At 40.8% G+C, this 26,574-nt stretch overlaps 1 protein-coding gene across 1 annotated transcript in view; it reads left to right on the top strand.

The window, feature by feature from the left end:
- Positions 1-11,446: 11,446 nt before the first annotated feature.
- The window catches only part of LOC106748583 (protein sickie), a 76,935-nt gene continuing 61,807 nt past the window's right edge, over positions 11,447-26,574 (top strand). Inside the window, exons 1-5 of the mRNA XM_014627254.1 lie at positions 11,447-11,462; positions 11,849-12,128; positions 13,855-13,972; positions 14,578-14,630; positions 25,104-25,273. Of these exons, the coding sequence (XP_014482740.1) occupies positions 12,048-12,128; positions 13,855-13,972; positions 14,578-14,630; positions 25,104-25,273 (422 nt within the window). The 5' untranslated portion in view covers positions 11,447-11,462; positions 11,849-12,047. The remainder of the gene's footprint in view (positions 11,463-11,848; positions 12,129-13,854; positions 13,973-14,577; positions 14,631-25,103; positions 25,274-26,574) is intronic.

Genomic DNA, 26,574 nt, shown 5'->3' with positions numbered 1-26,574 from the left:
TCGTGGGAGTTTGCTTAAACACGTAAGAATATTAAGTGGGTTCGTCAATATGATTGATATGATTGATCGATTCGATATTTTCTGCGATCGCTTTGATAATACGCACATCTTTAACAGAGATATTTGGCATCTAATCTCTGTCAAAGCTACGATTCGTACGATTAAAAGCACGCGTGCTCATTAGCGAGAAAAGTCGCAGACGAATTATACAATGTTGATCGATTGCAAAAATGTTGCCGAAGTGTGAACAAATTTACATCGATTTGAAGAAAGAACCAAGCAATGTATCAAATAACAATTAATCAGATAAATCAGCAAATCCCAAAAAACCTGTGAATTCTTATTCAGCATGATTGAGTTCACCACTTGTTCGTGTTGAAATCATTGTGAGAGAGATTTGTTGACCGAGTATCATCTAGCAGCATAATCCTAGTTTTCGAAGTGTCATTGGCCAGATAATTTTTGCTGTGAAAATCGAAAATCTCAGGTCGATCGGAAGAAACGGATGCAAGCCCATAACATCGTCGACTCGCGATCCATCCATCTTGGAGACCGCCTCGTAACTTGGATAGACGAATCGTAATCTCGAAGAATACCTCGAAAGATGAAAGAAGCGCAATGTCGGCTTTCAAGACGTCCGCGGCCTATCCTCGAACCGGCAACGGAGCCAAGCCGAAGAGCAGGATTTGTCGATTGACACCTTCGCGATCACTAATACCCTCTTTAGTCGGAAATACGAGCAAGAGACTGCCGGAAGCCGCTGAGTCGCCCACGTCGACTCGAAGAGTTTCCAGCGATCGGAAGTCACCCAGGAGGCACAGCGAAGAACGCCAGCAGCAGGCGCATCACAGCCCCAGGCGTTCGCCAAGACGATTCCTCTCGTCCTTCGACGACGATTCATTCCAGGACGAAATGGGCCTGGGACTCAGACTATCCTCGATTACGTCGACGAGCATCGACGTCGAACCTAGCATGTCCTTCCTCGAGTTCGAGACGTTGTACACTCTGGAGAAAGAGTTATCGCGATGCTGCAATCAGGATGGAATCATGTCTAAACTGGAAGAGAAGCGCACGGGCTGGTTAGGTAGCAAGAGGGGCGTTTATACGGAACTTCCACATCCGTTGTGTCATCAGGTCGGTGCGGCCACATCAATCGCTAGCTCGGCAGAAGGTTTCAGCTTCGCACCCGGATGGTCGTTGAACGCCGATCACTTTTATCAGTGGCAGCATCGCGGAAGAAGCACACAGCAGGTAGTTTACGATCAATTGCATTCGAGTTACTTGACCCTTGTCTGCCCATATTCGGATTTAACACGCTAAATGAGCTCGGCCACTTAATTCTCAAGCTTATAAATAGCATTTCACATAAACCGCGTGAAATTAAAATTACGCGTGCCATCGAAATACAAACTGTCTCTCAATTATTGAAGACTGTGGGGGGCGAGGATTGCGGAAATTCAATTGGCACGGGGTAATTATTTTGAGAAATTTCAATCGATTGTACTTCTCGGATGAAACCCGTCGACCGACCGCTAAACTTCAGCAGCGACAGCCAGCTTACCATTGTATCGGCCGACGAATTATTCCTGACTCGGAAATTGTCAACGAATGCGAATTCGCGCCATCCTATCAAATACGGCACGCGAATCTCGAAATGAACTGTCAGTGGCATTCTCTCGCACGTTCACCTTCTCGAATTAATCGAAAAACGGAAGCAATTCCGCGAGCGTGGCCGCTGCAAAACGTCGCGTTTAACGCGCGGACATTCATTCGTCCTCCCGATCACGCGTTTCACCCTCCTTCTATGTCCTCGTAATAATACCTCTTCCCTCCTTCCCTATATCCCTGGCCTCGTCATCCCCCGAGGCGAGCCGATTTTCCTACGCCCTCGGTCGGACTAATTTCGGAAACCGAGCCGCAAATTTGCGGCGCTACGCCATCGAGTTTTGTTCCATTTCGCCGCGGGCGACTGGCGGACGGATTTCACAGTTGCTATCGCGAACAAAAATAATCGCGGAGAGATCGTTCGCATGGTATTACAACGCCGATGCGTATGAAATGACGCTTAAATAGAGATGTGGCCAAATATAGAAATCGTCCAGATTCCTTTTGAAATGCGCGAAATTCCATCAGTTTTTGCACTTCTCCCCTTCTCTCTCTCTCTCTCTCTCTCTTTCTCTTTCTCTCTCTCTTTCTTTACTTCGTTTATGCACCTTTCTATATACACCAAATATTTCCCTATAAATACGGAAATTTCCCGCAAGAAGAGTTACATATTTTACACGGAGCAAAAAAATTAATCGATTATAAATATATACAACGGAGAATGTTTCTGTAAAAGCAAACAATTTGCGAATCATCCCTCACGCGATCTTGCGATCATAATTGATTATCGAGGATCTCGGACGATCCTTAGAGCTGCGCTATAACTGGCGAAAGTAGCAAAAGGTCAAGTCGGTCTGTGAAAAATTAAGCATTCGGTGTGTTCCTTTTCATCCCCATCTATCCTGTGGTGTTGCGTTTCACTCGTAAAGGATTCTCGAGGCGCTTCTCTGGAGCGGGTGAGTCGATCTTTACGAAGACTATCAAATATGCTACCCGGGGGTGCGAAGGCACTTTGATCAATTCCAAGAAGCCCACCCTTGCGAGATGTTTACCTTGAGGGATGCCATCGGCCACCAGCATATACGAAGCAAGATGTCCCTTTCCTTATGCATCGACGAAGGATTATCCTCTGGCAGGACAGGAGATATTCATTAGGTCGCGATCAAAGTGAACGTTAACTCTGCTCGTTGAATTTACGATAGATATAATTCTACTGTTCTACTTTTCTTTCTTTTTTCTTAAGCGGCATTTGATCTCTGAGATTTTATTCACTCATGTTTCTCTTCTCTTTTTGTCCTTTTGTGATATTCACCTCGGGGAACACACGACGTGAACATTTTCCTGCAAAGAGGGTTACTTTCCCCCGTGTGTATTGCAAAGGATCAGATTGGCCCCTGCTCTTCTTCTTTCGACAAAGCAAACGTCATTATTGTGTCTCGTAGCTCGGCCGTTCGCGCGGAAATGAGCGATCTGATTTCAAGTTCTGTATTGGATACGTCTCTACCTCTCTTACCGCGTGTAATTTACACCATTCCCAGGAAACGAATACATTCGATTGGTGATGTGTGCCAGATCGGCTAAATTGCAATTTTATTTGCGATAAAGTCAGTTATTAGTATAGAAAAAGAAAAGATTTGCACACGAGTTCTTCGTCTTATACACACATGATGAAATTTTCCTCTTGTATTCATTTAAAATACGATCATGATCCTCACAGCTCTTGAAATAATGGCATTAATTTGTTTGACTTTATTTCCCCACGTTTTTTATTTTTCGTGTGCAAACATAAACTGTTAATATCTTTTCGGACACAATCGGAAAACAATATTTTTTATGGTTAAAAGAAATCATCAGCAATACGTTATTTATTCGACAAGCTCTAAATTTTTTTCTCGACATATATGCCGCGATATACAACTCATCGACTTGCGCAGGGGAGGCTGTTAACCAGCTTATATCGCTGCAAACGTAGTGAAACTGAATGACACGTTTCCGAAAAGCAAAGTTATATTTTTTGTTACATCTTTATAGTTATTACGTATCGTTTTTATCGCGAGGAGATTGAGGGGGAAATTGAAAAAGGAGAAAGAGGGAAAATTCGGAAGTATACGAAGGGCGCAAGCCTTGACGAGAGCAATTTTCGGGGGGCTGTAAATTGGCAATCGAACGCGATAAATGATTTAGGTCGTGTACGCGTATCTGTTCTGAAACTCTCCGTATATAGGGACGAACCTACCCCAAGGCGAAGTGTGTATCTTCGTCTATCGAGCTATCTTACCGGGAAAATAGATCTTTAATCGAATCATCGATGAGTCACGAGCTAGTACAGCTTTTCTTCGAAGAATGGAAATGTTGGCCCACGTTGCAGATTTGATCATAGTGACATTTCGTCTTAGTAGCTTAGCCAAACTAATTTTTTATGTGTGCGTACAAATTATGATATAATACTACTTCGTATTTATTTACAAAATCGGAAATGTTACTCGGTAAAAGGAGAAGTTGAAGAAGAACCGATATGTCGAAGAATTCACGATACCACGTATTACTAAAATGGAAATAGGCGATTACAATCATGTCTAATGCCCTAACAAAAAAAAATAATATGTTATAGCACATATATATTCACAGATTATAGATTTCCCGAATAAATAGACAAGTATAAGAACCCGCTTTTCGAATTTTGAAATTCTCTTCTCTCACCAACATATAGTTTATCGGTCGCATATCGTGACAAAACATTTCTCTTTCTATTCTGACTGAACACATAAATACTCGTAATCCGGTCGTGCAGGCAGGATTCTGAAAAAATAATCGAGATATACGTCCATATCGTGCGCCCGGTGTGTGGTGTTAAATAAATACATCGGCCACGCCGCGTCCGGATTACGGCGAAAAACGAATTTTGCGAAGCCCTATCGGTTTTCGCTTCTGCACCGCGTGAATTTTTTCGCCGCTTTTTCGCAGTTTATTCCGGCTCGTATTGTCGTCAGGCAGAGTTGCCTCGAGTTGCTTGTCAAAAAGCCCGATAAAACTTCCTTCACGCCGTTGGCGTGTAAAAAAATCTCTGAAATTATCAGCACAATTTGCAATACATCAAATCATTAGGAGCAGCATTCGTAAAACGTGTTTCATTTTAATTCGATGAAGAATTTCTGAAAAATTGAATACAACTGCGATTTGAGAAAGAAATGGCTATTTGTAAAGAACACGACCGGAACGTAACATAATTAATATTCGCTGTTTGTGCACTTCGACCTTCCTAATGCCACTATGTTCATTTTTACATCAAATGCGACACGGAAATGCCACGTCACACACAAATACGTACATATTGTACATTTCACGCGAGAGACATGTCGAACCGCGTCACAGAAATCCGAATCAATCGCTCCCGCCAAAACCGCAATTACGATCCAACGTCGATGGCAGAATATGACCTAATTTCTATTCCTTTTAATTGAGTTATTCCAGCGCGCTAAAACCTTTCTCTTATATAATTTTCGATTAATATTCGCGATAAAGAAATAATGCTTCTACCAAAACCTACCGAAGATTTATACTTATTTTTTAGGTTAGCAATTTTACCGACTTTATCGTTCGAGCAATTTATCAAGAAATTCATAGAAAGCTTTTCTGTCTTCCGGCTCCTCTCGAGACAAAAGAATAATGCGGGAAGACAGGACCGCTGCCGAATCAGAGACGTCGCGCAACCCCAATAAACGTCGAGGCTCGTTAGAGCGTTTTGGACGCGAGTTAGCGTCCTCCTATGCGCTATACGTGAGCCGAAAAAATTATAGCAATTTCAGCGTGACGGAACCTGCATTCGTAATACGTTTCTGCGAATGCGACACGCGTCTGTTGTACAGATTTCGTCCGTGGAGTAGATGGTACTCTTTAAACGTCCAAGGGCAGCGTTCTTTGCTCTTAAAATAGTTACAAGAACGATCGTTGTAAATTTTATACCGGTAAAGATCTCGAGAGGAGAGATCAGTTCTTTATTAAGTTATTATATTTATCATTTTATTAAAAGTGCTCTTTAAACAAAGCCGCAACGACGTGAAAAAATATAAAAATTGAATAGTTAAAGTGATCTTTAGACGAGGCGCTGTCAACGAGGTGCATGTCGAAAAGCACGCAATTACGGGAGAGACAAACGATTATCCTCCGCGCGAGGCAAGCCCACCGGCGAAAGTTCCGCACGTGCATCAGCGAGAACGGGGCCTTAAGGATCGTCGGGGGCCTGGCCCGATCGTGTGCTCTCGTGTGGGCCATTTAGTGTATGCGAGAAGATGCCCACACAGAGACGACTGACAATGGCAGGGTTGGGCCTGGTTGCATCGCGCGACGACGCGGCGCAGCCAGGTAAATTTAGCTCGCTCGCTCGCGCGAGTGCACGTATACGTGCGTCGTCACAATATGTGCTGCAGTAGGTGAAACTCATTCATAAAACATAACCCACGTGGCGCCGCGGCGGGTGAGCAAAAGAAACGAGCATCTTCAAAGTGGAAGCCAGCGACACACGAGTGAATATTATTTATTATCAATCATTGTTCACGAGTGAGCAAAGATAGAAGATGAAGTAGTAACTTTTTCAACTTTACACGACGTTACTCATCAGCGGATGCACGTAACTCCATCAAGTACGCGCGGTTAAATATTTTTTTCAAATGTATTAATTCGTCTTTGTTCGCGTTAGTATGTTTCGCGATGTTCATCCGCGAAATCCGAATTAGAGATTTAAACATGTTGCGTACCTTCATTCGGAGGGAGGGAAGGCATAATGCTAATCGAATCTTATCGCGACATCCTTAAACGTAAAAATAATTTTGTTCTCGCATGAATTCGGTAGCCATGACAACGGGGTTTCCTCGAATCTCGAGAGGGTATGAGAACATGGGACATAAGCTTGTTGCAGAACACGTACCCTCCTGAGGGAAGAGGATGTATCCTCCGCTGCTTCTTGGGGGATGATAACTCAGTTACGATGGTTCTCAGTCATCGTGAAAGTTTCGTTTCGATCGCCCTGAACAATTCTGCGACCAGTCTGCGTGTGTATTTCTCCGAATGAATTTTCCCGTATACACACATCTTTCGATCATATTGGTGAAATTTAAATTATCAGGCGACATTTTGTACGAATTATCCATGGAGAAAATAAATTTTGCTAGAATAGCAAATTGTTAATAGAGTGATAGGAAAAAAATGTATTACATGGAAAGAATAATTTTGCTGTTGTAGCAAAACGTCGTTGCGATAACAATAAAATTGAATTAGCACAACCAAATTATTTTGCCGTCCATATATCCAGCGATTAGCAATTAATATTCTTAACAAATTTTTCTGTTGTTCAAATACATTTGTTCTGCTGTCACTATATTAACAAACAATTTGCCGTTCTAAAAAATTTGTTTTCCTCGTGCCTTGACCAATGTACAATTCGTTAAGCGCGAAAGGAATAAATTTTGATTTATATGTATACATATATCGAGTTTGCGACGAATAAAACACTCGCATAGGATCTCCAACGATTTCCCTGGACGTTGCACGAACGAGTCGCGCGCTCGAGTTGCCGATCGGAAAATTGGCCGCGGGAGATTTCGACGCAACCAAGTGTACAGTTAACGTATACTCGAAGCAAAAGAGGGTAGGAAGCGCAACTACACGGCTCGTTTGTAACGAGCGGATGAAGCGACGAGAAAGAGGGATAGTTGGGTAATGACCGGTGAGAAAGCAAAGGAAATCGCGCGAGTCTACTATATTGTACGTTAGTTGCATCTCGGTAAGCTGTTCTCCTGTTCGTTATACATGTTAATTATTACGAATATGTTATCCCACTTTCTCCCCCTCACTTTCCGATATTCAATTCATTAAGAAGATTACTCTCAGCTTGTTGGTTCACGCGCTTAAGATGGTTTCCTGGTTTCGCAGTTTCTCTCCTCCATCCGTCATTATCTGGAAGACTGGCGCGTCTCGATATCGCGTCGCGGGTTAAAGCAAACCTAATATCGTCGAGTTGTTCCATAGTTGGCGTTCATCGATTGGAATGACTGTAATCGCGCGACAAAGCCCGACCGATTCTCTCATTCCTCTCCAGCAAGAGAGCCTCCTCGCAAAACGTATCCTGCCCGGAAATTATTTCACCGATGAAAAGAATTTGCACTGCCCCCGGAGCTCTTTCGTTTTCGCTGAGAAAAAGTGGGGATAAAAGAAAATTTATCTCTTTTTTGCCTTTAAATCGAAGCGAATCGATTCCATGACGCGACGTAGCAAGATTTTCGCGAAAAGATCGACCGAATGAGAAACGTCGAAGAAAATAAAGGAGTTGTAAGGAAAGTGAAAAGATTGAAATTATTCTACATAACGAGCTACTTTGTATAAATATATATATATATATATATATATATATATAAGAGAGAAAGAGAGAGAGAGAGAGAGAGAGACGCGTTAGGTAGAGTTTTCAAATAAAAATAAAAATAATAGGTCCACTACCAGGATATAAGCTCTTATCTGATCTATTTTTGCTTATAATTTTAAACAAACTTTCTTTATATTTGTCTGCAAAAGTCTTTAAGAATCGACGTGATTAGAAGGACGAAACGCGATTAACTTGTCCCAAAGAAGCAAAACTTATAAAATATTTACTAGAGTCAATCTCGTGTAGCAATTTAATCGCTTCCCTTCGCAAAATATGGCACTTATTTCTCATTTTGTTCCTTTATTTCCGTTGATGAAAGCAGTCACCCAGTTATACATTATCACACGGGATAGCAAAAAGTAAAGAAGCAGGATTACGTGACTAACGAGCCGTCAGACTGTCGGCCGTCAGGAGCGAATTAATTATTGTCCTTTAATGGTTTCGTTTCCGGCTCTTGAGTTCAGTGTCGCTGTTCCGGGAGAGAGATCCGCTGCAATATTCAATTTCATGCACCCCTTTGCGTCGGCCAGCCACCACTGCGAGCCGAAGGACAATTATTGTCCTTTGACTGCCCCCTTGAATTTCAAGCGAGTCGCCGCTCCGGAAAAACGGACTGGCATGCGTCAAACTGTCGGGAATTAATTGTCGAAATTTTTACAGGCATCTTATATTCTTTTAATCCACGGCTAAATTCCTAGGTGATTTTGACATTAACTCGCATAACTACAAAAGAAAATCACGGGAGAAAACAACGAGCTCGCTTCAGTTTGTTGTATTTCAAGCACTTGTGATATAGCATCTGACAAAAGAGATTCTCCCTTTACTTTTTTTCCGTTAATGAAGAACTTATAAACTCAATTTCTCTTTCTTTCTGAGATATAAACACACTTTATCTACGATATAATTTGACAAGAATATCTGTCAAGTGTGAAACCATTAATTAAAACATTACTGTCGCATATTCTCTTTGTTGAAAATAAATAATAATGATATTCGCTCGATTGTGAGAATAACATCGAAGGACCAATAATGAACGAACAATGAACAAACGACCGGGGGCACAAACGACACGAGCATTCCCGACAGGTGCGCTATCGATTGCTATTCCGTGCGGCTTGCGTACGAGCAGCATCATTAATTGTAATGCCGGCCATGGCGTTGCCTTTTAACGCGTCTAGTCGCGCGCGCGGAGCGGCGTTAATCGGCGCCAAGTCGAATATCGATCAGCATGGCGCGTACGTGGTTCCCAACGGCAGATTCTTGCTTCTTATCAATGTCTGTTATCGATGCATTGCGATTCAACATAATGTCTCTGGTCTAAAATAATAGAAACTGGAATGAGAAAGGAGGAGGGAAAATAGTCGCACGATCGATGGACACGAGACTTGACGCAATCCTATTTGCGTGCGGTAATGACTTTTCGTAGCATTTAACTGTTTTGACATATACAATGTAACTTCGATTGAATCACACACACACACGTATGTATATGCATTGTTTAGGTGCAATTAGAATATTTATTTAGAGTTTAACAGAACAAAAAGAAGAAAGTTGGAATCTGGACTATAGGTTTGACACATATCAAACATCTCGATAAAATGTAAGAATACGATCCAAATTAACAATTGATTTAATATTTAAAGATGAATAGAAATGATGGTGATATATGATTAACCGATCGATTCAATTTGAATTTTCTCCAAAATTATTCCAATCGGTCGTTGCGTCGTCATACTGTTTAAAAGAAACTGTACAAGATCTGATAGGATGACGATGGTTGCTGCAACTTGGCGGCGTCGCGGCTTAATCGATGATCTCTAAGATCAGTCGCTGATGCATTTACGGTCTATCTCGATTCCGTTAATTCGTCAAACGACTAACGCCCACGCGAATGACGCTCGCGCTCTGTTCATCGTGCTCTATTTCAAGTTGAACGCCGTTGCTGTTTCCTCCCTTAGGTCAAACGCCGTGCTGTCTCTCGTTCTTATTTGTACCCCTCCGACCCTGCGCGTTATTTTTGCCCATGGAGGAAAGATATTGTTTTCGCAGAACATCGTCGGATGTCTAGCGATTTTTATCAGCCTTTTTTCCTTCTCGTTCTTTTTACCTCTCCTTCTCTGTTTAGCAGATGTACGATTCTCTCTACCTTGTAGTTGGATCTTAGAGAAAAATTACTATAATCTCTGATATGCAAAGCTGAAGCGTTATTGGGAATAGAAAGTAAATTACAGCCAACGAGCCAGATTCCTCGTTATTATTCATATATATACACATCTATCCTGTAGGAAGTACCTGACTAACGAGTCTTGGAGCTAATTTCAAATACAAAATGTTACATTGATATATAGTTACATTCGATTTTACTCGACGATTATCAAGATGTGCGCGTGGCTTCTTTCGTTTTCAGTGGTTGCCATTCTTTATTGAACCACATCAGCATTTAGTCAAACGCAAACGATGAATCACAATATTGTCGAAGCTGCTGGCTCTTATTATATTAAAATATATTATAAAAATTAGAAAAATTCTCGGTAGAGTAGGTAACATCGTTATAGTTCTGCAATTCGATGTTGTTTCCTGTCGCGTCCATCATACTACCTTAAATTAGCGGTTTCGAGATACGTCATACTTCCTAAATGCGTCATCGTCATTCTTAGTATCTCAAAATTCACAGTCAAATGCTTCCTATCACAATAAACTCGCACAAATGCAAAGGTCGTTTTTAAAGTTCAAAACGAAGTATCTATATTATCTATACCCGAAATTATTGAGGAAAGGAAAAAGAGAGAGAGAGAATGAGTGACGAAGATAGATAATCTATGTTTAAATATAAATTTAGTATACTAGGTATCACACAGTTAAAGGCTAAAACTATGTGCTCGATGCAGAATGCAAAAGACCGTTGTTAATAATATCGAAAAGTTTGCAATAAACTTTCTCACAATTTTCCACAATTACTCGGAAAGCACCGGATCGCGGTTGCGTCACTTTTGACGCAAGCGTGTGTGGTTCGTTGGTATTCTACACAGTGAGCTTTTGAAGGAAGAAAGAACGAGAGGAGGTGGCAAAAGAGGAGGAGAAGAAGAAGGAGAGGATGGAGAAGGGAGATAAAAAGGAGGAGAAGGCGCGAGCGTGTACCTACGAATAGAGAAACGTGCACGATGCGAGTATTCAGTTACGTCCGGTACGTCGCGACGTCGAGACGCTTCCATTTCGTTTTGCAACGTCTTGCGATGCGTCGCGATGCGACGTGTCGTGTCGCGGGATCGTCCTAGAGAAAGAAAGGATGACGATCAAGAATTGAATAATTGAACGATTGGCGCGATCAGCTCTTTTCGTCTCCTTCTACTCTACCTCGACTCTTCCCTCTGCTTTCGACGCTCGGAAGAAGATTGTGAGAACGAAGGGTCGCGCAGGGATACAGATGTAGATTGTATCAACGGTACATTAATAATAAACTACGTGGATGTGGGTCTTTCTTATATTTTCTTTTTCTTTTCATCAGTGCTTCCGCGCGACAAGGAAAGGTCGGGAGAGAAAGAGAGAGAAGGGCTGAAAGAGGGTGTATTGATACATGTAAATAAGATAATCTCTCGGTGAAGCGAGAGAGAGACTTTGCTCGACGAAGTAAAGTGTCAACAGTGTAACTGATAAGCATCGCTTGAAACTTTCCGAGAAAGCGAGTTGGATTACTGTCTTCTTCGCTTAACATATCCTTCCCCCTCTCCTCCCGATATGTTATAGTATACTGATAAATATATTGATAAATATATTGATCATATATTAATATTGATAAAACTTGATCTCTTTTTAATTTAAATGTGTCAGAAAATGCAGCGGATGCGAAACGATTTTCTTCGAAACGGATTTAAAATGAAGTCAATTGTTGCCAAATGTTGATTACACGCGAATAGTGCGGACGAGTAATTACGAACGATCGCATCGCATTCGCAGATTGAGTGCAAAGTGCATAGTGTGCGGTTGGTCGCAAAGTTCGAGTCGACGAAGGAGGAAAGTTGACAGTGTCATGGCTTGTATCAGAGCGCCGAGATCGGTACGCGGATCTGTCGACGATATTAAGGCCGATTCCACGCGTAATATCGTGCAGGTAATTTCTCCCGTCCATAGTGGCGTGTCGAATATCGGCTGCAACCGTACAACACCTGTATAATCATCTCTCTCCTTCGATTATCGATTTTACTTATACTTCGCAATATCTCCGTTTCGAGGAGTCGTTTCACCAAACACATTCCACATTTCGTTGAATATGCCGGGAAAAGCGGGAAAAGATTCGGTGAAGCGACCCCGCGCGGTCGCCGTAATAATGGCGACCCGAAATCACGAAGGAAGGTCCCATCCCTTTGCTCCGCTTCTCTCTTTGCGCGCTCAAAAATAGTACGCGATGACTAACTCTCTCCTCTCCTCTCCTCTTTTCTCTCCTTCTCGCTTCCCCTTGTCCCTTCTACGGCCGTCTCCCCTTGTGCTTTCCGTCGCCCTTGCGAGTGCGCGCCTCTTTGGGGACTCTCGAGAGTCGCGCTCGCTTGCTCACGTTGAAAAGCCTGGCGCTCAGCCAGCGCGGTAAGCGCGCCGGAACAATTCATGCTTCCGCGCCTGATTTATGTTCATCGATAGTCGCTTATAGACACATGAATGAAGAAAAATTTTCAATCAAGCTGGTCAATCGGAGTACAGACACATGTAATGACAGACAATATGTAATTAAGATGTATGAATCCGAATAGAAATTATCATCATTTCCAATATAACTATATATACTCCACCAGTGATCATTATTCTATTTACGCTGCTGAAGCTTGACATGTCAAGAAATGCCTCTCTCTCTCTCTCTCTCTCTTTCTCGAGTCATACTATAAATTGCAATATAGGAGTTCCATTGCTGAAGCAATTATTAAAATTCACACAATTTGCAATGATGACAATACAATTAACGACGCAGCGAGCTCAATTTGAGATATACTCGATAAAATATAAACACCTGAAATAATTCCAATTTGACCGATTTCATGCTAATAAATTTGTCCGAGCACCGTCCTCCCCACCATTCGAAATATCCGAGAAATAAATGTGAGATATTCGCATCGATAAAGCTCCGGCAGTCATGCACCTGTGGCGCAGTAAAATATCGGCTAAAAAAAATGAACAGTGAGAAAGAGAGAGAGGGTAGGAGGGAGATGCAGGAGGGTCGCACCTAGTGACGTTAATAAACGTAAGTGTACCTGCGATGTTGCACTTCACTGTTGCAATCAACCGGAGAGAACGCGATGACGTATGGACAGTGTGATGGAAATGCAAATGGATGCGTCGCGTTGGGTTGTTTTCGCGAAAAGAGGGAGAATGACAACGACGAAAAAACAAAACAGTTCCGTGAACCCCGTGGTTAGCTGCAGTTGCATCCAATTTCATCAGCGGCGAATATCGGTGTCGTGAATGCAAACATTCTCCAATGCAACGATGCAACGATCGAGATCTGTTCAATGTCATCAACGACGCGCTAATTGAAATTCTGCGCAACGATCACGAATTTGTCATATAATCGTGAGCCAGCGGCGAAACGGCTATGACGGATATGACGGATATGTAATTAACGATACAACAATTGAAATTTATGTGTAATTAAAGATGTAATTGAGACATACCATATGTCGTTAACAATGTAATAATCAACTTTGGCTATGTAATGATGTAATAACAAAAAATTTGTAATGCAAGTGAATATACCGCGATACTCGGAAGAAACAATGACAAATCGAATAGCCAATTGCGATATGAGATATACTTCATAATAACGACAGAATACTTATTAATGATTTCAGATCTACACGGATTGGGCGAATTATTATTTGGAACGAGGAGGTTGCAAGAAAAGAGTGACCGATTTGCAGGCTGATCTCTGCGACGGTGTCCTTTTGGCGGACTTAGTGGAAGCTGTCAGTAAGTATTCTCACCGCTCTTTTGTTTCTCCACATTTGAATAAATAAGTATTCATACAAAGAAGAAAACGCAGAATAATGTTGATAGAAATAATTAAAAATCCATAAAAATAAGAAAAGTTAAAAGAAGAAAGAAATAGAATGAAATCTAATTACTCATTTCCATTTGCAAATCTGCAAATATATTTATCAAATGTTCGTTTGATGTCATAAAAATAGAAAAATTTGTAAAATGAATTTTCAAATTTTATTAATAAAAAATCGGCCGAACACAAGACCAATCGCAAAGCAGTAACAAATATTATCTACGATAAATATAAAGTTTTAAAACACTGTTAGTCGGCTAACAGTACCGGATCGTTTATGGTGTTGAACAGTTATTCATAACACATAAATCGGCACAGTAAAATCATTAGTGCACGAAGTACGACAATCACGTGCCGTACGTGTATGTCATATACGATTCATTGCGATGGCTACGTCCATTCACCGCGTAAGAGGAATTTTCGTGAAAATTAATCTACGATTTTCTCTCTCTCTCTCTCTCTCTCTCTCTCTCTCTCTCTGTCCCCCTCTCTCCCTCTCTCTCTGTTTCTTTTATTACAGCTAACCAAAAGGTGATCGACGTGAATCGGAAGCCGAAAAGTGCCCAGCAAATGGTGAGTGTATCATACAATTAAATGTCGCATTTGTAAAATGTCTTGTTGATGGTAAAAATGGAAAAATTTAGAGTCGATTCGTACCAGTCGTGGTATCTCGCATAGAAAAAGATAGGTAATTGTTTAAACAGTTAATTGTCGACAGGTTCTCGCGATTATTGTACCTTTAACTGTACCTTCCTGCGAAAGATATCCAATTGGTATCCTTACGTTATGATTGCATTGGACAATACTCGATAAAGTTTCCAAATATTCTTCCTTTCGTAACGCTATAAGAACTCGCATCCAGTCGCACAATTTATATCCCCGTAGGAGTAGCATCGCGTTGACTCAGAATTATGCAAATTAGAAACACGGGAGAAGGCGTCATCCTATTTGAGAGAGAGAGAGAGAGAGAGAGAAGTATAACTCGACTGCTACGTCTCGATCCGTCCGGATGTGACGTGGCTCATTTCCTCAGAGATACATTCGGAATCCATAAAACACGCATTTCTCCATTCTTCTGTTTTCTATTCAAACGTAATATTCACGCCTACGGAAAATATCAAGGAATCGAAAATTAGACGGACACGTTATTGAGACGTCGTTGAGACTCAATTTACATTATAATGTAAATACAATACTATGAATAGTGCAGCACTACAGGGTATTTATAACAATACATTAAAAATCAATTCCCTATATTTTTTAAACGTACAAAATCAAACACATCAAATAATTGTTCGATTCGAATTCGTCGTCGTTTGTGGTTCCTTCATGGTCGAAACTCGGCAGTTAACTAGGCCAACAAACTTGGTTAATAACCTTAAGCGGTACTTATCTTACAAAGTGCTTCGAATTACTCTAGAGCTTACTAGATACTCTAGAGATGGCTACGAACGTGAACGATGCAAAGCTCTTCGACAGTCTCTTAGCGAGTTTCCTTCTTACCCTCGATCACGAGCGGCAGAAACGAGCTATAGTCGGCTCGTAGACGTCGCCTTTCCAATTTCGCGTTGTCGAGGGTGGACGTAGGCAAGGAGAAGGGCTCCGGTCTATAATTAAAGCGCCGAGCACACGCGCACACCACGTGTACAGGCTGATTCACGATGATAAGTGAAGATGATCTCTCGAGCAATGAAACAAACACCGTGATCGGCTCATTTGTTATGTTTCAACGTTGAAAAACATTCGTCGTGACATAACTGAAGTCAAGCCGGAATCTTGGTGAATTATTGTTAGATTTGCTAGATATCAATATTTATACAAATGGCGAATGGTGGACGATTAATTAATTGTTAATTTGAGCATTCTTCGGCAATCCAATGGGAATCTTGTTTTCGCATATTTTCTTGAATTGTCGGTATTTTTGTAATAGCTATTGAAAGTATGACTCGTGAAGCAGCATGTAGCCGGCTCAAATCACGTATTTTCCTTTCGGCCCTGCACTCAGCACGCGATTTGCGTCGACTTACGTTGTCGTTTTACAACTAGTACAGGGTACGTACTTGTGCGACACATACAATAGCAGAGCGAAACATGCGTTTCTTCATAGCTACGCGAACCGGAAACGCCCAATGGTTGCATAAGTTGGCGTACAACATTATGTGTACGTTAAAGTGCATGAATATGTGAACCGTTCTCCAGCCGGTCGTATCCTTTCGGCAACCAGCTTCTATTCGATGAAGCAAAAAGTCTCACTTTTTATTTTTTAGTTATTTATACATTTTATTTATGCACGATTATATTGAGTTGAATGGTATTTCCCAATTTTTGAACGAGTCACTTTTTATTCGATTAACGATTACATTCTTAATTACGAATGTTCGAATAAAAGAAGGCCATTTTTTTTCTACTCTACGTCATTTGCCTTGCATCTCTTTCGGTGCGCATAAATCGATTTTCGTGACAGAATTGGGTAGTCTTTATCTTGACGCTAATCTCCGATTGTTCTCCCTCTCTCTCTCTCTCTCTCCCTCTCTCTCTCTCTCTCTCTCTCTCTCTCTCATCGATACTGTTTTTACATAATTAAAGGAAAGCCACAGCGTTAAACTGTCGAGCTAAACCGGAACTGCTGTAGTGTCTCTGGCCGCATCCGAGTCGGTCCATTGCAATCTATTTCTATTTCGTGGAGAGTCCACTTTCGACACACACACACATACACACACACACACACACACACATACAGAGAGAGAGAGAGAGAATGAGTCATTTCGTATATATTAGTCAAGCATTACGCCATCCTCCTAACGCATCTATGGCGATAATTTATAATATAAATAAAGCACCTGCTCGCTCTCTCATAAAGATAAATGCAGGATATCACGGGTTTTTTATAGACCGATAATTTTCAGCAAATTTGTTATTTCGTTAGCAAATTATTCAATTGAGGGGTGATTTGTATAATATTCTAAGAATTAAAATATTTTCCATTATAAGATTTTTAATTATATAAATTGCGAAAGTTTGTAGCATGTAGATTCACGAAGCGATACATTCACAAACAAAATAATACAAAAATATCGAAACAACGCCTAAATAAAACGCAATTCGAGGAACGAGCGCTTAAAAAAAATCGATTACGCGATTGCTTACACGTGATTAGGGGAATAGCAAGTGTGGGGAGACGAAAATGCGATGACAGTCGACGAAAATGTACTACATCGCAGGTGTCCTACATATAAGATACATATGTGCGTACATGGCGAGTGGAAAGAGAGACCGTTGAGAAAACAGGAAAACGTAGGTGCAGTTTCCTGGTAAGACTTTGTGATAAAAAATAAAGGGGAGAATAAAGAGAGGAAATAAGTGGTTTAGGCCGTGGTTCCTCTTTCGAATAAAAAGTCCGTCATACACACGAGATGTACCGTGAAAAAAGTTGTTTCTCCCTCACTTTGCCGATATATCACGCACATAGATGCAATGTTCAGTTGAAATCGATGGAATTCAACGTGCGTTTTAGATTCTTGTTCTTACAACATGATATCAATCCGATCATTCAACGACGTGTCGATTATTCATCGAGCGTATCGCGACCTCCGCTTTCCCACATAAGAATCCTCACGCAAAAAGCACAATCGGTCACGTCGTCCATTATGTTCTTCGTTTAATATCAGCGATTAATCTTTGTGCGCTTAATTATTCCCTTGTATTCGCTGCGGAACTAGCGATCAGTAAAATATCGAAGAAGGAAGGAAGGTAAGGGGGAGGAAGGAAGGGAAATAGGAAGAGGAGAAACAATGCACGCCGACGTAAGCTGCAATTTCAGCGATCCGGTGCATCATTCTTTAATGGACCTGCGCTGATGAAATCGCTCCTTGTAACTATCCACCGCATTCTTATCGACCCTTCGCGGACGTGACGTCACAGACGACTCAGAATGCAATTTTCTTTCGACATGTCCGATGATTCGTTCCAATCTTATTTCACTGCTGTCACACGTGAAAGTTCAACATAGGACGTTTACTAATCTCATATCCCGTTTCGGTACAATTATATGTTATAATTAATTTTAGTACTAAATTAGGAGAATAACAAGAGAGAGGGAGAGAGAGAGAGAGAGAGAGAGAGAAAGAATATAAAAAAATATCCGGTTGTAGATACGCGCTTACAGGCGGGTCTGGTTTTAAAAATTAAGAGAATTTTGATTGGGAGAGTCGATAAATTGTTATATTGTATATATCGGTATTTATAAAAGATTTAACGCGATTCGATGCGCGGCGACTCGGTGAATAGAGCTGACCACACAGAAAAAGGCCTCGCCTCCCGGATCTCTCCCGCCAGTATGTAAGCTTCGGAATATACAATGCCGAGTAAATTGGACGGAAATACATGCGGAATTGATCGCGGAAGTGGTTCGTTTCCCTCGTGTGCGGTACCTTAGATCCCGAAATTCTCGAATCCCTGAAACCTTAGAACTGTTCCGATCTAGTCCAAGTGATTTGATAATGATAAGAGAGAAACAAATCGATGGTATTTTCAAACGGCGCGATATAAACTGACCCCACTCACGATTCGCGGGCCACGTGGATACCTGAGTTCCAGGTTGCCACGCTTGAAACGGCCGCTCCCACTACCTGCCGATTACTCCTTCCTCCTTCGTCCTCCTTCGTACTCCCAGCTCGGCCAATTGCGGTGTGGCTTACCTCGATCTCGTGTCTGTATGTGTCATCTGTCTGTATCACGTCGGTTAGTATCTCATGAGTGCCCCAACAGCTCGGTTGCCGCACCGATCTTCTCGGAAAGCGCGCGAAAGTGTTTCGCGACATATTTCCAAGTGTTGTTATCAGTGTTGTTGATTCTTCAATTAGCCAATTGGCAATTCATCATTACGTTAATATAACTTATTTTTGCGTCTAGTCGGGGAGCAAAGAAAGCTGTTATTGTGCTTAATGAGGTAATGATATTTATTTTTATTATAACACGTTTTGAAAGATTGTTCGGCGAATTTTTTATTCCTTACCGCTTACACTGCAATAAAAACGTTCATTATCACAAGCATATGACGATTAAAAGAAATATATCGAGTAATACATAATCAAATCAAAATATTCATTAAGACTTTCTCATCTTTCCATAATCCTTTATTAAACATGGATTAGCTGTGGCCACCTAGTCACACACATGCATATTTCAATCAAAGCGTTAGTGACTCTCTATAATCTTGATTTTTATATAAATATGTGTGCGCGCACGTGTGTGTGCGCGTGCGTGCGTACGTGCGTGCGTGTGTGTGCGTATCATGTAAAATATCCTATACTTTTGTTAGAAGTATATTCAGTCATGGATCATTGTTCAATTCTCGGGTCGTCAAAGAAAATATAATAGCGTTTGCAAACAATAACGTTCCTCTCTTTATTTATCGACTGATTTATCATTTATGTTTACCGCAACGAAAGTTTCACGAGAAGAAGGAATGTAGACTAATCCGCGTACTTGTGCGAGGCATAAGTAAATCTAAAACATTGACGTTTCCAAACAGTCCATGTGCGCGTATGTTCTCTGTTTCTTCCCAGTTAACTCAGTTTCGTAAGTACTCGAGTAGTACGTGCCACACAAAGACCTTCGGAAATCCGTTTACTCACCGAGATTGCTCCTTCGCGACTCCGTGTTATTCGAGAATGGAAAGATGCTTGATCATCTAAGCCGGCACGTTTGATTTCATCTCCACGAACGATCGTTCGAGCACTCGAATTTGTAGTCGCCATCGATGCCGTCTCCGATAGTCGCTCGGAGTAGATACCACCTACACTATACTGGAAAATATATTCAATGCATTAGGGTGTGGGAAAGATTAATTCTGACATATCTTAATATTGCAATACGTTTTTAGTTTGTTTGCTTCACCGAACAATTCCAGATCAGTTTGAAGAATTAATGGCAGCAAACGATAATCTCGGTGATGTAGAGTTTATTTAGCCGTGGGATAGAGACCTCTTGAGTTTCAAGTAAATACATGAATTAGCGGATAACGCAAGGAATTTTTAACAATGACTTTTATATATTAATAGCTAGGTGAAGTTTATAAAGAGATACGTCGAGAGCGACGCGACAATTAATCGTCCTGCTCCTCAACGAGAACTCACAATCAACCTCTCGTACGAGCATCCTCTCTGAAGATGTTTTTTTTTTTTACTAAATTGTCGATATTACTTTGATTGATTCTAAGTCGATTTTTTGCGAATGGTAACGCTTTTTACATTTCCAATCGATCGGTATTCCTAGCGAGATGTCTTGCCAATCAAGTTTGAGTCCTGTGAATTTCGGGACTCGGTTAATCGAATATGGAAATCGAAGTAACGGACCGTCGAAATCACAGAAGGTCGACTGTGTGTGTCGCTTACGACGAGCGAGCTTGGACGACGAGCTCATTAACTCATAAAATTGAACGGCCGTTGTCAGTCAAAACGACGACGCTCGCGCGCAGTTAATAAAGCGGTCGTTAATCGGCGACGACGATGACAACATGCCGTGAATTCTTCTTAATCGAGCCTCTCTCGAGCCCTCGGCATACGAAACGATCTCATTCGCCGCTCTTAAATTCGCCGCACTGAAATTCTCTCACGATTTCCGATTCTTTGATCGCCGTTGAATTGACGTTCGTCACGATCGGTCGATGCGAATAAATGCGCATTGCCGAGGATACCGTATGATTATATACAAGATCGTCCTTCCTCCAAGTCGCTTCGATTTCTTTTTTCGACTCGTCCATCTCTTTTTTCGCTGCAGATTATCGCGCTCCCGTTATACATTCTGCGAATTCTGGCAGTCGTTGTAACCATTAACCCGGCATGTTTGGGGCCCTATCGAGTTACATCGGGTGACTCGGAATTTCGTCGAAATTGCGGCTTTCCCTCTTTTTTCTTTCTTTTCTTTTTTTTTTTACTTCGGACCTGACAGATCGCGACAAAATCGCGATGCAATCGAATTCTTTGATTCTACGCTTTCTTCGAGAGCTCGTTTATATGTCGCCCAATATCTGATCGTATATGCTCTAAAACGAAAATCACTATTCATTTTCTCGCGATCCTTTCAACGACGAGGAACGAATCATATTCCTTGGCGAGAAATTCGCTCTGGCTAAATTGGACCACGTTCTCAGCAATGCTTTTAATTAAAGCCCACGAGCAAACGGTAATCTGTACTAATCGTGAAATTGATCCGCCACGCTTCGCCCGCAGAGCCTCTTTCTTTCCTCGCCTCGAACAAAAGGGCCGTCGACCTCTCGAGTCCTCCGAAAAGTCCGCGAATGGATTACGCGATATTGCGCCGTTAATTAAATCCCCTCGTGACAATGTTGCGAAGCAAACGATTAACGTCTATATGTAACGCTCTATGAAACTTGGTTTACTCAAAGCTGTTTAGGCTACATCGCAATTTAATCCAGCCAAATCAGTTTCTCTTTTCTCTTTTTCACGTGCAACTCGATAAATGAAATTTTTAATGTCAACATTCCATATGTTCCAGATTTCATTTCCAGAATCTCGAATAATTGCACATATTTTCAAGAAGAAAAGAATTTTCTCTCGATTTTTTTTAAATTATATATTATATATATATATATATATATATATACATGCTTATTGATTATATATTATATTATATATTATATATTTGATTATATATTATACATGCTTATTGAAAAATGTCGTTTCTCAAAGTAAATATAAACAGGGAAAAAAGAAAAGAAATATTCAAGTAAGCTTGAGCTGCGATATTTTCATACATTATCCCAAGTTTTCGTAAATTTGTACCACAGGTGTGGCACCTGATTTTATCTCGAATTTAGTCAAATTGACGAGTGAAGTCAATTAGACTGACCTAGCTGAATTCGTTTCGTCGCAGAAGCTGTGGGGGTCGTGGTTAATTGCAAGTCTTAACGAGCGTCGGTCCACCTGCCACAACCATTTCCGGCATGTCTGCCGCGTTCAACTGTTTTCGGACGATTTCGCACGTCTCTCGAAGGTGTCTTGGAAAACCAGGTTAGATTCGCGAGGAATCCCTTTCGCTCTTCCACGCACTCTCAGTCGTCACTGTCAATGAGATTTCAAAGAAATTTGCCCCGAATTCCGCAATCCACGAACATTCGTCTTTAATCGCGCAAGCTTATTTACGGACGAATTTCCATGTCTTTACCAATTATTAGTATCTAACTCGTTTTATATATTGCGAAATATTATGCACTACATACCGGTTAGAATTATTACATTACTCGATTATCGTTACACTTGCGGTTCCTCCTCCATTTAATTGATTCAAATTGTAGCCGATTACATTCTAGGATATTTAACAAATTATAATAATAATTCATTGCACCATCGCTGTTATCGTTATACGGGTAAACATGAATAATAGGAATTGTGAAGAAAAATATAGCGGATATTTATACAGAGAAATAAGTTCGTTTGATCAACATGAATCGACATTTTTGCAATAAATCAAATCTCGCTTCTATCTTTGAAAAGAATTGCCGTGTCATTTTCTCTCCGAGCCATGTCATTGGACTTTTTGTCATTGGACTTTTGGTCTACTTGTGAGTGGAGTATTATGTAATATCTCCACCTTAAAATTCTCGGATGTTGTTTATTTTTATATGTGACAAACGGCAATATATTCCGCGCAATACGACTCCTGCCAATTCTTTGATATTTAATCGCGATGCAACAGCGAACGCACATGGCTCCACGACAAGAAAAGCTCGTCTCTATACACGGCAGATAAGCGCGACGACTGTTTAGCCATTAGCCAGAAAAAGTCCGGAAGGCACGAGTCGTCTAAAAATAAGTCATCTATTTGTCCGTTCGTATCGTCCGTTACCAGCGAGGTCGTGGCGCTTCCGGAAGATATAAGAAAGATGCGTGCTTTCTTACAGTTTTCGCACATTGTGGACGTCACGTATGTCTGTCAACATCTGTCATTAAAGATCATAATTTCCCTTTATGTTAGCTTTACATTGCCTTTACATTGCCTTTACATTATCGACCCGAAAGAGAAATTTCATAAATGAGTATTTTTAATAGAAAATATATATATATGTTATTTGAATTATCTTTTTGGAGGATTCATCGCTTCAATTAATCCTGCACGCGTGTAGCATAATATAATTAAAGTTATATAAACGTGAGACAGCCTTTAACTAAATTTTACAATAACTTAGGAAGAAAACAAAAAAGAGGAGAGGAGCACCACTAAAGTAAACAGAATGTATCAAAAATTAATAGCAATTAATTTATCTTTGATACATTCTGCTCCAAGTTTTTCTACATTTCTACATGATTACTTTAGTGCATGAAGAAACAAGGCGTCATTTTCATTATTTGATCTCGAGAAGGCGAGAGGATGAGACGAAGAAAATGAGAGTCCTTTCCGTAGTGGCACTCCTCTCTTCTTCGTTTTCCTCCTCAAGAACTGCAGAAGCGAAGACGCTACCATAAGAGGACATCTTTCGCCATCTCTGGACCCCGACCTCTTTCTCTTCCCCTTCCCTCTCCCCTTCTCTCTGTCTCTCTCTCTCTCTTTTCCTTTTTCTTATACTCTTCTCCTTCCAATCCTGTCCTTCTGGGACCGCAGACCTACGAGTACGTCTCAGAAGCATTTCGCAGGAAACCACCTTCTCGAGTACTTATCGCTCGTGAATAATCAATTCCAATTGCACGATTATTTCTGTACCAACTTTCTTGTCGTTCTTTTCTAAATTTCAGTTATTGTCATCTCTGATATACACAAATAGAATAGAATAAATATACAAATAAAATAAGAACGTTCAATTAAGGTTTGTCTTGCATCGTATTAGAATAAAAAGTCCAGATTTTCTTTCATGTGCGTGAATTTGAACATATATGTAGACGAATGTATATCTCTCTCACCGCAAATTGTAAATTACGTCATCTTGGATCATCGTTATCGTAAGTTTGAATACAAGGCTTGAATCGACTTATTGGCAAAATAACAAAATAAAATTACAAAACAAGCAAGAATTTGTGCCGAAAAGACCGCGCCATAAAGCATGATCCGAACATTCACGATTCTTCATCAGTGACACTCTTTTTCGATGATCATGCTGCGACCTGCACGAGATAGCGGATTGAATTAAAAAGTGCCGTCACCATTTACGGCTGTCATCTCGCATGAACAAGTTGAAACTGGTAAGGTTGACTACAAAAGAACGTTGCCTTTTAAGGTTTTCAGCTCCTGTCGAATATAGTTCTTTTCCATTAATCGTGATGAGGATCGTGATGAGGATTCGATTCTCAAATATACGAATTTACGCTCGATAACTATCGCTTAGAAAAACCCATCTATCAGCTCTCATTGACATATTCCTATTTCGTTATTAAAGAATTAGAACAGATTGGCATTTTTTAATGAAATTCATATTCTAATTTAAGGTTGATAGACATAAACGAGTAGCAGATTATGCATCATTTTACCAAATTTTTATTTTTCGAGAATGTTTCTTTTACATTAACCATCATTTCATCCGCATGCATGTAATCGTATCTCCAATTTCATCGATATAAAACTCTGAAAATGTTCGAATAAGATTTATCCATGTAATTTGATCCCGTCTTCTCGTTAACACTCTCGGATTGCTGAAATCATAATGGACTTTTTGATTAGATACATGCAAACTACTTCCGCTTTGCTCTCTTACTGTGTTTCGCGCTACCCTGTGGTGGTGCGGGTCGTTTCCCATGCAAAAGCTAGCCGGAAACAATAGAAACGAGAGAGGCTGATCGGCACGCGTACAAGATAGTCACGGTCACGACGGTCACGTTTCATTCGCGTTGTGTTTCGCACCATGCACCGTATATGTGGGAAGCCAAGAGCTCGGGCCTTTGTACCGTTTGCTACCAATGTGCCGGATTTGGATTTGTTAGTCGATGGTTATTTCGCGCGTTAAAAGAAAATAAAAGAAAAAAAGCGAAACGCGTAAACCGCATCCAACGTCGGAAAATGATCAATGAGAAACCCGTTCCGTCGTGTATTGCGCAGGTCGAGAACGTGAGTCTGTGCGTGGGTGCACTGCGGGCCCTGGGAGCGGACGTGGGCACTGTGAATCCGGCCGAATTGGCGGCAGGATCAACCCTGTGGCCGATCTTGGCCCTACTGTTCGCCCTGTCGCGCTACAAACAGCGAGCCAAGCAGTTGCAGGACATGCCTAGGTGAGTGGGTCTCAGACTTTCGTAGAAAGATCGCTGATAACGATGACGAATGTATGACGTTGTAAAACAAGAAAATTTGTAACTCTTAGAATACTTGAGGATTAAATTTTCAGGTTCTGGAAATGTTTCTTCGCGAAAGGTGTAAGTTTTGATTTTTCAGATTCTTGAATTTTTATGCAAACGATTTTCGATCTTCAAATTGTAGAGAAAGTTTGGATATCCTTAAACACAACACTCCAAGATTGTACGTATCTTTTTAAACTTCCGAATTTCTAAACTAGGTCGCGTTGACATTTTGGGTCTTCGGATGTATAGGTCTTAAGATTTTGAACCCCGACTTTTCCTTCTGAAATCGTTGTAATAAACTTTCGACTGTATCGATAGCAGGTGATGTGTAAGTCTTACTGAACCTTCGATCTCTCGAAATCAATCATTTTACATGGCAAGTCTTCCGTACGGTAAAACGTCGGTTAAATGGGGATCCACAATTGATAGGCTACCGACGCCTATACCAGTTGTACCAGTTGTTATTTTATGGAATTTATCCAAAATATTCAAATTAAAAGTACACTCGTAGCTATTTCAATAAAATAAGAGTAAAAGTGAATAGAAAAATGTTATCTTATTTTAATTGTCACTCTCACATAATTTATTAACTGCTTAAACGTCAACGTATTCAACGTACTTATCAGTAACTAGCAAGCAGAGACTAAAGTTTATCCAACACGCTATTTGGTCATTAAAGAGTAAAAACATCATTTACCGCCACATTTTGTGTCGTATACTACTTTTAAATTAAAAGTCAGTCTTAGCCAAGACTAGACCTTACTTAGCTGAGACTCGAACCTTTAGTCGAGACACAGACCAATTTGATAGGAAGAGTTTCTCCACGATACCGCTAGATGACACTAGGTGGCCGTTAGCCGCGGATTCGAGCAGATCGACTGTAATTTCAAAATCTCCGCTACGAGTTGCCATTGTTTCTATTATAGACATATAGAATAGATTGAGTATTGTCATTGGAGAGCTGAAGACCGAAGGACAGAAATATGTTAGTAGTCGTACTTTCTTTGTCAGTTACTGTAGGAGGCGGCGATGTAGAGGAAACAGAAGAGTGAGAACGAACATGGAGAAGGAAAGAGAGGAATAATATGTATTTGTTTATGTAACAAATAATATACCGATGTGTGTATTTGTAATTATTAATATCTGTGTGTGTACTTGTAATTCATAATAACTGTGTAACCATATGTTGCTTCTCCTTCTTCTTTCTCTTCACCAACTACAGAGTTAAACAAGGA

Source organism: Dinoponera quadriceps, unplaced genomic scaffold, assembly GCF_001313825.1.
Source record: "Dinoponera quadriceps isolate SergipeBrazil2010 unplaced genomic scaffold, ASM131382v1 scaffold2791, whole genome shotgun sequence".
NCBI classification, from domain to species: Eukaryota; Metazoa; Arthropoda; class Insecta; order Hymenoptera; family Formicidae; genus Dinoponera; species Dinoponera quadriceps.
This window is presented reverse-complemented; position numbering and strand designations above follow the sequence as displayed.